This window comes from Glandiceps talaboti, chromosome 5 (genome assembly GCF_964340395.1).
Source record: "Glandiceps talaboti chromosome 5, keGlaTala1.1, whole genome shotgun sequence".
NCBI lineage: Eukaryota > Metazoa > Hemichordata > Enteropneusta > Spengelidae > Glandiceps > Glandiceps talaboti.
In genome coordinates this window covers 3,603,732-3,616,876 of record NC_135553.1, presented here as the reverse complement: position 1 = coordinate 3,616,876, position 13,145 = coordinate 3,603,732, and the positions used below count along the sequence as shown (strand labels likewise).

General features: G+C 34.5%; 1 protein-coding gene across 1 annotated transcript; it reads left to right on the top strand.

Annotated features, from left to right (window-relative positions):
- Positions 1-148: 148 nt before the first annotated feature.
- Positions 149-12,818, top strand: LOC144435259 (tripartite motif-containing protein 2-like). The gene is made up of 2 exons (XM_078123847.1): positions 149-911; positions 6,896-12,818. The coding sequence occupies exons 1-2, from the start codon at positions 171-173 to the stop codon at positions 8,375-8,377; spliced, it is 2,223 nt and encodes a 740-aa protein (XP_077979973.1). The 5' UTR covers positions 149-170; the 3' UTR covers positions 8,378-12,818.
- The last annotated feature ends 327 nt before the right edge of the window (positions 12,819-13,145 follow it).

Here is a 13,145-nt window from a genome sequence, read left to right as displayed (position 1 = left end):
TGACCTGATAAGGACATACCAAATCGAACTACCTAGCCTCAGGTAAATAGACACAAAAGTCGGACATTTATGTAAACACTACAGGTATCCTAGATGAACATAATACAAGGAAATAATTGAATTAAAGGTTTACTAGAGGACCCTCCTATAGGGAGTGAGTGTAGACCACCATGGCGAGTGGAGGTGTACCTGTAGAGACGGCAATTCTCGATAAAATCGGGGAAGATTTCCTGTGCTGTACCGTTTGTTTTGAACAATTTACGACTCCTAAGATTTTACCGTGTCTGCACAACTTCTGTGAGAAATGCTTAGTGTCAATAGTGAAAAGGAAAGGTTCTCTCGTGTGCCCGACATGTTCTACACCTTGTCGACTGACCGATCTTGGCGTTGCAGGGCTGACAACGAATTTTTTCATGAACAATCTGATAGAAATATTCGAGCAGAGAAAGGCGATGTCTGGAAGTGGCTCCATCAAGTGCGAGGTGTGTAAGGAGAACACAGCAACTCAACGATGTGAAGACTGCCCTCAGTTCAGCTGTGATAAATGTGTTGAAATTCACCAAAGTTTTCCACCACTTCGTTCACATCGAATTATGTCCATTGACGAATTTAAATCGGGAGCAAAGTCCGCCACGCCCACTCCCATCCAACCTGTTGAACGTTGCAGCGTTCACCATGACAACCAGATCAAATTCTACTGTGACACTTGTCACGTAGCAGTGTGTATGGAATGTACTATAGTTGATCACCGAGTACCTGATCATAAACATCGATACATACAACAAGTAGCAGACGAGTATAAAACTGAGCTAGCCCAGCTGATTGAAGAGATGAAGAAGAAAGAACGAGATGTTGACAGACAGAAAGTTACAGCTGTACAGAGACGTACAGAATTGAGAAACCAACTCAAGGTATGTAACATATTGTTACAATTTTGTAGAAAAACTATTGTGAAGTATATGGTAGGACAAATCACCTACAATAGGCTACATGCTTGAGTGTTAGCTGCAATAATTGTAGCTATAGTTTTTGTTTTGATTTATTATTTTTCTTTTTGAGCTCTTTATCTTTCTGGTTAGCACTCAAAACTTTAACTCTGGAACATGGTAAAGCTCAAAAATAAAACAAACAAAAAAAACCCCGAAAAGTAATGCTATTATTATTGCAGCTACATGAGCATAGGACTAGGAGAGACACTCTAAATTTCAGACAAACTTGTAATGACTGACAACTACAGTCTCAGTGCACATATTTCAACACGGGGAATAATATCTGGCTCGTTACATGTGAGGGGTAACTATTTGTTTTATAATTTGAGGGTATGATTCCAAGAAGTATTTTGAGGGGTGTCTATGATGGGTATATTTTGGAGTAGTAGAATTACAGACATGATATATCAGAATTGACAATGATTTAGGAATTGAAACATAAAGATTGTATGATTCTTTTCTAACAAAATAATGTGTATCTTGTCAATTACAAATTGTGGTCTCAAGTTATATATATATTATTTATTTGCCAGAGGTCGAAATTTTTTACATATCAAGTGAGGAAAATGAAATAATCAAGTAATCACATCGCCAATGAGAAAAAAAGTATATATAACAGAATAACTTGAACTTCTGGGTGGACCACAAAAATAGTTTGTTCAAACTAGTCGAGTTCGAGGCCCAAGGAAAACATATACAGTAATATCATATAAAAATAACTAAAAAAAAAACAACTTGAAATAACAGACCAAAACGAAAGCAAAACACACACACACACACACACACACACACACACACACACAAGCAAGCAGGGAAACACACACACACACACACACACACACACACACTCACACACACAAAGAAAACATATGCATGAAGAGCAATGTCTTAATACCAAAAAGAAATACACATGTCAAAAATATATACAAGGGGCAAACGAGAGTTATAACGATGTTTTCAGAGTAAATTGACTTAGACTAGTAAATACTGTTTTAATTCGGATTTAAAGGTAGATGTTGTTCCTATCTTTTTCAGTTGGTCAGGTAACGAATTCCAGTGTTTTGTGGCTGTGTACTTAAAACTGTGTTGTTACAATTTCATCTGTGTTTTCATTTTGATTGACTGGTATACCATGTATTTCCAGGTTGTTTCTGCGTGTATATTGTTGCATGTCCTCAATTTCGTTTTCTGACTGTTTGAGTTTGTTTTCCGCCATGTCCAACTTCTTACGTAATGCTTTATTTTCGGATAGGAGGTCTTGTACGTCTTTCTTATAGTCTTCAAAGAATGTATTCATGTAGTTCACAGATTGTTGAAGTTGTTGTAAGGTAGAAACCATGTCTGTGAATTTGTCTACCTTCTCACAGAGAGCATCGAGTCTACTTTCGATAGTTGTACTTTTTAACGGGGTTCCACTCTCACTTTCCACCATTTTGTCTATAGTAAGATCAGGTTTTCCATTGTTTCTGGGAAATCGATTAGATTCACATATTCTGCAAAGATGTAAGTCCCCTTGGCACAAACGTACATTCCTGTTGGTGCCACAGTCATTACACTTCATTATGCTTAGCTATATAAGGTTTAGACGAGTTTTACCTCTCCTTCAGAGGGATTTTTCACGGAGCGACTTTCATAAGGTGCAACCTCGTTGTGCGCCATTGTTGAAGTTAGTCTGACAGCCCCCTCCCCCGACAGGTCCAGTCTTCAGTTCACTTTATGTAACCACTCCACTACCCATGTTGTTGAGCATATTGCACAAGCAGAAACAATGACTGGTTATGTTTTTAGGGTGGGTGTCAGGGTACATTTCCATTCTGTGATAATTATCATGAGAAATATATTTAAATAATTTGTTTCCCAAATATTACAAATTAGCATCGTTATTATATTCATACCAACATTGATGTACATGTATGTGGTAAAACCTACTCTGAGAGTAAATTAAAAAAAATATTGATTTGCATTATTAATAACAAAATTATGAATATATGGTATTATTAAATGTGTAAGTTATTAAAATGTTGGTGGGAGAATTACATATTAATAATTACTTGACAGACAACAAAAATGATGAATCATCTATGATAGATTTGACTCATTTTTGTAAAACCATAAATTGTTGAATTATATATTTTTGTAAAACCATAAATTGTTGAATTATATATTTTTGTAAAACCATAAATTGTTGAATTATATATTTTTGTAAAACCATAAATTGTTGAATTATATATTTTTGTAAAACCATAAATTGTTGAATTATATATTTTTGTAAAACCATAAATTGTTGAATTATATATTTTTGTAAAACCATAAATTGTTGAATTATATATTTTTCAATCACTTTTATTTCCATATCAAGTGAAAATAGTGCAATTAGTATTTAATTATTTTCAATTACTATTACCATTTTTTCAAATCTGATTAAGATCTGATGTAGTAAGTAAAGGCTGATTTCTTTATTTACCTATATGTCCTTCATTTTTTGTTGTTTGTTTTTCGATTTTATTTGTTGTTATTGTCTGCATCTCCTTCCCACATCTGACCGAATACCATAGGAGTTCACATTCAAATCCCATGTGTTAAGTAACCCACTAAACCAATGAAAATGCGTCTTACATCTTATGTTGAAAACTTAAGGTACAGTACCTCAGAACACTCTGTTTGAACAGAAATCAAAACAAACAACAATAATCAAAGGAATAAAGATTTTAATCAGATTGAATCATTCCTTGACTATACTAAGTTGTTCAAAGTCTGTGAGAAATTTGTCAAATGTTCATAATTGATATTATGTGGTTTATATAGCAGACAGAAATGAAACATTTTACTTTTTATTTCAGAATAGGGATAATGTAATGTTATCTGTTTTCTTTCAATTGTAAAATTTTCCATCAAGTTTATTTGCAATCTGAGAGAAGATTTTTCCAAAATACCCTGATTGGTACTATGTACTTCATATTAGTTAGTTTTCAGTTAACACATTTCACGGCTTGGCAGCCTTGCCAAAATGTTTGGTGTAATACCAGTGTTGACCTTTGACATTCTATAATCACTTTGACATATTTCCCATTGTAGGTATTATATATATTTATTTTGCAATCAACATTTCACATTCTGTTTTCTTCGTCTACAATTGATCATATTTATACAAATATAAATACTTGTCATGTAAATACTGGTACACTTGTTACAGATATATCTGACCACTTTCCAATTTTTGCAATGTTTGAAAACTTTAATATTAATTTACCAATTTCACAATCAGTCACAAAGAGGGATTTCAAGAATTATGATCGAGATAGCTTTATTTCGGACCTACAATATGTTGACTGGAGTTCCGTTATCAATAACAACAGCAATGTGGATGAAGCATTTGATGCATTTAGTAGTTTATTTACCGATGTTTGTGACCACCATGCACCGCTGAAAGTAAAAGTTGTCAAAGTTAAAAGGAAAAAGAATCCATGGATTACAAAAGCAATCAAGAAATCAGTAAAAACAAAACATAAGCTGTTGTCAAAGGTAATCTCTAGTCAGCATAACCAAGATGTAGTGTTACGTTATAAAACCTACAGGAACATTCTTACAAGTACAATAAGAAAAGCGAAACAGACTTATTATGCTGATTTATTCACTGTTAGTAAGGGTGCCAGGTTGTGGAATGTAATTAATGACGTGTTAGGCAAGAAAAACTGTTCAGATAAAGTACCACCTACTCTAAAGGTGGATGCAAATAGTTCTACGCGTATTGTATCAGAACCAGCTGATGTTGTTGAGGAGTTCAACAAATATTTTGTTAGTGTAGGTCAAAGGTTGGCAAATAATATTCCGCCGACCAATTGTGATTTTTGGCAAAATATGGGCTTACCTCAGTTACAATCATTTTTTCTTCAACCTGTTACGCCTCTTGATATCAAAGCGCTTTTAATTAATTTAGATAGAAAAAAGGCTAGTGGGTGGGATAATTTAACTCCCCGACTCCTCATTGATGCTGCTGAAGTAATAGCGCCGCCTTTGGCTCACGTCATAAATTGTTCATTTTTAATTGGTACATTCCCATCAGCGTTGAAGGTCGCCAAAGTGAAACCCATTTTCAAGAAAGGGGAGAATGACACTGTTGGAAACTATAGACCTATATCTATTTTGCCCCTATTCAGTAAAATCATTGAAAAAGTCATAAATAAACAAATCATCTCTTATCTGGACAAATTTAATATTTTGTATAGACATCAATATGGTTTCAGAGAGAATCACAGTACCAAACTTACCTTGATTAATTTAGTAAATCACATTCTTAAAGAGATTGATAAAGGGAATTTCACTCTAGGGGTATTTATTGATTTCAGTAAAGCGTTCGATACAATCGATCATTCGATCTTATTAGCCAAGCTTGAACATTACGGGTTCCGGGGCACTTGTCATAACTGGTTCAAAAGCTACCTGTCAGGTCGCTCTCAGTTTGTCCAGCTAAACGGTCATATATCGGAAAAACGTTTTATTCACTTTGGAGTACCCCAAGGCTCTGTACTAGGCCCGACTTTGTTTTTAATGTATATAAATGATCTTCCAAACTCGTCCTCTTTCTTTGATTTCCGTTTGTTCGCAGACGATACCAATCTCTTTCATACCTATTCACAGGTTGGGGAAATTAATTTGGATCATGTTTCGGGTCAATTACACGAGGTTCAACGTTGGTGCAATACAAACAAATTGACAATAAATAGTGAAAAATCAAATTTTATAGTATTTAGAGGGCGCAACAAGAAAGTAAATTTGATTGGTGATATCACATTACAAGGCAAAAGCATCAAGGAGGAGTATGTTGTCACCTTTGTGGGAATTACTTTAGACAAACATCTCTCTTGGTCCGACCACATCGAAAAGGTAAACAAGCTAATCAGAATAAAGTGTGGGATTTTGTATAGACTTAGACATATATTACCATTACACATTTTACTACTCTTGTACAACACATTCATACTCCCCCATATCAACTATGGCCTTGAGGTTTGGGGTAACACTTATTCATCACATCTAAATCGTATATTAATGTCACAGAAAATGATTGTTCGAACAGTTTTGTTTAAATCTCCAACGGATCACTCATCTCCTTTGTTTGCTCAGTTGAATATTCTAGATGTTTTTAAACTGCATAGATATTTGATAGGTTCCTTTATTTATGGCTTGATCCATCAACTATCACCACACACTTTGTATGATTATTTTGAACCTTCACACCATAACTACAATACAAGACTCTGTTCATATCAAAATATTTACCCATATTATGCCAGAACAAACTCAGGTCAGTTTTCTTTCTCCTTCTCAGGGGCAAAAATCTGGAATAGCATCCCTGTCAACATAAGATGTATCAATACGCTAAACGAATTTAAGCGATCTTATAAACAATTTCTTCTAGAAGAGTAAATTAAACCACTGTACAATTTATTGTTACCGTATGTTCTTCATAAGTACTATGAACTCCGAGGTACTATGTATTTCCTTTTGCTATATCACTTTGCTGTCAAACATTGTATATAACTATGGTAGGGGACAGGCTTGAATAGCTGTAAGCTAAATCCCGATTCCCCTATTTACCCACGAAATAGTATTTTTGTATGTGTATCTGTAATGTTCATTTGTGCTTTTGGGTAAATAAACACTATATATATAAACACTATATATAAATACAGCTGGGTGAAGTGAACAAATTTGCATAATAGTGTGAGATGATATCCCATCATTCCATGCAAGTTGCTCTATTACTAATTTGTTGATCAATCAAAATTGTCTTATTCAGATAATTGATAAAAATTATCAATTTCAATTATATTCATAATCATATATCATTGTCAGCTGATTTCATTTTTTTTTCACTTTTCCTGTAAAATTTGATTAAATTTTAGGCAGAAGAACAGAAGGTAAAGATGAAAGCTGAGATATTCATCAACAAGATAAGGAAAGAAGAAAAGAGATTGATAGATGAGTTGAACAGACAATATACATCAAAAATGAAATCTGCAGATGTAGATGTTGATGAGTTGGAGTTGAATCATGGGAATATAAAGAGTACATGCAGTTATATAGAAACACTGATGCATCATGGGAGTCATGTTCAGCTTCTAACTACCAAGAAAGAAGCTTTACATCGCATCAAAGAACTGGTTGCCATGGAAACCAAGTCAGAGCTGGAGTATGAGAGAGTGGAATTCCAACCCAGTGATGGTTTGCAGGAACATGGAATGCTGGGATTATTGAGATCTGATGTCTGTATATCTCAGTGTACAGTTGAAAACATTCCCAAACAACTGGTGAAGGGTGACCATGCTGACCTGTCTATTACAACCAGAGATTCCACAGAAAAACAAGTCATCCCACGTCAAGAGGTCAAGGTCAAGGTGAGAAAACCTGATGGATCACAACATGATGTCATGGTAACAGATAACAAAGATGGAACACACAAAGTTACGGTGAAGGGGGACATGTCAGGTAGACATCAGGTTACCATGACAACAGGAGATCAACCAATACCAGGATCACCATGTGAAATTCCTGTCATTCAAGGTTTGGTGAAAACCATTGGAAAGGAAGGTAGTGGGGATTTAGAATTCCATTATCCCTACAGTGTTACAGTTGATAAAGATGGAAACTTTGTCACAGTTGATAGTAATAATAATAGGATTCAGATAACAAGTAAAACTGGTAGATTTAAGAAAGTCTTGAAATTTACACAATTTAAAGAGGAATTTTATCCATGTGACGTAGCAATATCAAGTGATAATGAATACTTCAGTATAGATTATAACAACAAACAAGTCATCATTAGTGATGTCAATGGTTGTGTTGTCAGATGTTTTGGGAAGACTGAGTTAAAGGGTCCAATTGGCATAACTATCAGTACTGACCCTCAGAATAGGATTGTGTATGTAGTAGACCATGCTGCTGACTGTATTAGAATGTACAGGTATGATAGCACATGTCAGTATATTGGATCCTTTGGTTCTAGAGGGAGTGGACCAGGTCAGTTTAATTGTCCCTGTTACCTTGTGATTAGTCAGGGAATGTTATTTGTTACAGATTGTTTCAACCACCGTGTCCAGGTTTTCACAACATCTGGTCAATTCCTGTATTCCTTTGGTCATCCAGGTACAAAGGATGGTCAGCTGAATTACCCTATAGGAATAGCAGTGGACAAGGATAGATATTTGTATGTAAGTGATAGCAGTCGCATACAGAAGTTTGATAGTAGTGGTCAGTTTGTATGTCGTATTGATAGTGATAAGGATGGGTTGAATAAACCCCATGGTATTGCATTGACTGATGATGAACCATGCAGGATTGTTGTTACTGACTATAACAACCACTGTATCAAAGTGTTTGTACAGTAATGGGAGATTTCAACAACATCTCTAACTGTACAGACAACATACCCCATTATACCAACAACCACTGTATCAAAGTGTTTGTACAGTAATGGGAGATTTCAACAACATCTCTAACTGTACAGTAATGTGAGATTTCAACATCTCTACCTGTACAGACAACATACCCCATTATACCAACAATCACTGTATCAAAGTGTTTGTACAGTAATGGGAGATTTCAATATCTCTACCTGTACAGACAACATACCCCATTATAACTGATACCAACAACCACTGTATCAAAGTGTTTGTACAGTAATGGGAGATTTCAACATCTCTACCTGTACAGACAACATACCCAATTATGCCAACAACCACTGTATCAAAGTGTTTGTACAGTAATGGGAGATTTCAACATCTCTAACTGTACAGACAACATACTCCATTATAACTGATACCAATTAACAACCACTGTATCAAAGTGTTTGTACAGTAATGGGAGATTTCAACATCTATACCTGTACAGACAACATACCCCATTATACTAGTAACCACTGTATCAAAGTGTGTGTACAGTAATGGGAGATTTCAACATCTCTACCTGTACAGACAACATACCCCATTATAACTGATACCAACAACCACTGTATCAAAGTGTTTGTACAGTAAATGACAGATTTCAACATCTCTAACTGTACAGACAACAATTACCTCATTAGGCCAACTAAAAGAAACTATTTGGTTCTCATTACCTGATCTCAGTTTTTTTCCACTCACACTTAAGACTTCTTTTGACATATTTTGGAGGATGTCATGAACAAATATAAAATTAAAAACAAATAAATAAATAGTCATTATTGTATTAAAAAAAAGAGTAAAAAAGAACAAATTTCAATATATATAGAACTGATACCTAAAATGCCAAAAAAAGATAATTCTCTTCAACAAATATAAAATTAAAAACAAATAAATAAATAGTCATTATTGTATTAAAAAAAAGAGTAAAAAAGAACAAATTTCAATATATATAGAACTGATACCTAAAATGCCAAAAAAAGATAATTCTCTTCAGACCCTACCTATTTTGAGAAGGTATGGCTTGAGAACCAAAACATCTTTTTTACTTGGCCTTAGTTGATAGCAAGAACCACTGTATGTAAAGTGTTTGTACAGTAAAATTAGTTATCAGTATAAGACACCATTAGAAACCATTGAATTGATGTCAGTATCAGATACCATTAGAAACCATTATATTGATGTCTGTATTGTCAGGTATAACTACATAAATATAGAACAGACTTGTATATAACATTCTGGAAGAAAGGAATAAAATATTTTCTATTCAGAATTAGTGAGTCCATTAGATTGTTAAGAAATCATGCATTCAGAGTTTTTCATTGGAGTAACTGTATGAATGCCAGTACTGTGATTAGTATTGTATGGTAACAGGTAGTCTATCAGCTAGCCCTCGGATGTTCTTCCGATAAAATACGACACACAGCCAAACAACGCTATCGAGGATGGAACATCCGAGGTCTAGCAAATGTTAGCAGGATATAAATAACTGCCAATCAGAGAACCGTATTAGCGACAAGCACAAACAGAGGACAATAGCTAAATTTTCATGCATATTCATCTTAAGGAGGGGCTTGTAAAAATAACCACCAATGCGTTAACTAAAATGTGTGAATGACAACGTCTACACACTCATCAAACACAATTACCATAAACTGATAAGACATAGTAATGACATAAATGTGTTTGTCAACACCTGCATGCAGAGATTGAATATATTAAAGTATATATATGCATATATGGCCCAACCCACCGTTTATCGTAATCTCAATGGAATGTCCGGTCTGAAAATGACATTCGCTAGACTGTTCAGGCAAGCCCTCACATGCGAACTTCGTTCGCTTATAGTATAGCATCAAAAGAAAGCCCGAACGTCTAGCAGCAAGACTATGTAACAGGTTACAACACACATGTAGATATTGCTGAAAAGTTTGACAAGTGTACCATCCTTGTAACAGTGAGGATCCATTTGTCCTCAGAACTAATGAGTCATTTAATAGTAATACATTGCAATGAATCATGACAGAGTCAGTATGCATGTAGTCATTGTCACTTGATATTGCTCAATTGTGTCATTCTGTCAGTAAAATGTGTAAAAACTTGAAGTAACTATACACTGACTAGTACTGTCAATATTGTAATGCTAACTTTGTATTGTTCTATTCCTGAACAATTTACTATAATTGTAAAGACCGTGTTATGGATTGCACAAGAGTATGGCGCCCTCAGGGCTCACAATGCTGTTGCTTTTGTTGTTGTTACTGAACCTCTGAGTAGTCACTCGGAGAACAGCTGGAGAATGAATGCATTGTTTTCACTGAGTAAAACTGTCATTATGGAAATGTAAAAATAAAACTAGGTCTATTCATTAGGGATTTCTTCAAGTACAATAATATACTTATGTGATCTGGCTTTTGAGAATAAGACAGTAACTGTGTGAGTGATATTTTTAGAGTAGTAACTTGACAGAAACTAACTTGATATTTTTAGAGAAGTAACTAATTTTGAGAAGTAATGAAACACATAAAGTAACAGTGTACTGATCATCTTTAGAGAATCCAACACAAAATCAATTGTGTTTTTTCATAATAAACTTCACTCACAGTAGATCAAAGTTTACAAGGGAATTATCTATGTATTGATCTTTTTGAAAGATGAGCTGAAAATAATTGTGATTGTACACCGGCGTGGGCGTTACTTGTCAAGCGACAGTGATTAATCGGGCGATCAGCTAATCAGGTGTCCGCAAACTTCCCGCTTCAAAATCCAGGGAGCTGAGAATATGAGAAATACCATCCGGGTAATGAAAAGTCCATACCCGGAGTATATTAGACAGACATGGTAATGAAAGTCAACATCCGGAGTATATTAGACAGACATTGACTCCAACAGGAAGATGTTTGTATCGAAGTATCGAGTTTACGTTTGTTATCAACCAGAAAGAGCTGTCAAAATGAATGACTGGTGATGGCGAAAGCCCAACCAAATAAACATCAATAGCTTGGTTAGTGTGTGTGAACCTTTCAGTAGCTAAGCATGTCTTGTCGAAAGCGACGTTTCGCTCAGTTTACATTTAAGAACATGGAGAGTACAGAGAGTATCCAACTTCATTGATGTATGTCTTCTAACTCCAATGTAAAAATATCCTCTGAGAAAATGCACAGTACAGCAGACACTGTATTTGAAAACTTGTAGTGTGAAGTGAGTGTCTAATTTTGTTAGGGGGTGTATGTGTATTAGCTAGAGTGTATACATAGCCCGGAAGATATGCAGACATGCACGATGGCGCAGACACTGTTATTATTATTATTGTTGTTGCGGTGGTATGATAGCAGTGTATGAGTTATCTCCGGAGTATATTGGAATTCGAACTCAATACACAACAAAGGAAATTAGCCGGTGTACAAAACAGATACAATCCGGCCAATATGCGCCTCGCTACCGCTCGACGCATATTGGTCGGATTGTATCTGTTACTTATTCACACATTAACAGGTGACACACAATAATACCCATCATTCAACCAAGAAGTACTACTATGCCTAGATGTATTTCTCTGAACTAATCTGACAGTGGAAAATTTGTGTTTTTGTAAAGTCAGAAGTTTGAAGAATTTATTTGTTAAAAACCAAACCTTTTTTCACATTATTAAATTTGAAGTTTTCTGTTTGACCTGTTTTACTTGTAGTTGTGTAGGTGTTTTTTTTTTTCTTTGTGTATTTATAATAATAATCATAATCTTATAATTCTTATACAGAAAATTACATTAAAAATAATTTCAATGTGTTGTACAACTGATTGGAGAAAACAAAAACAGACATAAAAGACAACAAAAATACACTATTTGAAAATAAAAATGTTAAAACTGTTTAAAATGTCCGAATGTTAGAAACTTACTAGTAAAAAGGTTCACATGCAAAAAGTTAAAATATATCAAATGACTAATTATAAAACGACTTAAAAAGGTAAGTTTTCAAACTGCTTTTAAAACTGTGGAATGTTAGCTTTTCTTACATAATTTACACATAAAATTTAGTTGTGTAATTATTTGAAGGGTGTCATTCAGCACCAGTACCCAATGCCCTGTAGTTTATCATCACAGGACGTCCTTTTAAGTGTCACGATGTACCATACATGATAAAATACACTTATATGTGATTGAAATTAATGAAAACATACAGTATTATGAGAGATGTCAATGTAGACAAATATGGGTAAAAGTAAAAACAATTTCAACAGTATTATGGTAACTAGAAACCTGCTAATTTTTAATAAATAAATAAATAAATGTACTGATAATAATATTTAGTTGTATTTGTAGATTTATTGTGTGTGCAGTAGATGCTGTGAATAAACCACAAAAAGACGAATATTTCTATATCTGTTGTTATGGAGATGAAATTTGAAATTTAATGTTTAAAGCTCAATGCATGATAAATTCTTTTTAGTTAGATGTATGAAATGACAAAAATAAAAGTGGTATTTATGATAAAATACACAAAAAGCAAATAGTAATGAGTCAAATATCTGTACAAAACATTTTGGTGTTGAGCACCAGAAAGAACAGTTATAATGGAGTGGAAGTGGTTCATAAATAATGAAGAGAACAAACATCTTGTTGGCACAGCAACCCCCCCCCTCCTCCCCTTTTGATTATAGTATTATGGCAGTGCTGCCTGCCACCCCCTCCCCGATTACCCTTGTGATTCAAGTATCA

Coding starts and splice junctions, on each gene's coding strand:
- LOC144435259 (XM_078123847.1), top strand. CDS start 171: ATGGCGAGTGGAGGTGTACCTGTAGAGACGGCAATTCTCGATAAAATC. Junction 912..6,895: donor AATTGAGAAACCAACTCAAG/GTATGTAACATA, acceptor ATTAAATTTTAG/GCAGAAGAACAGAAGGTAAA.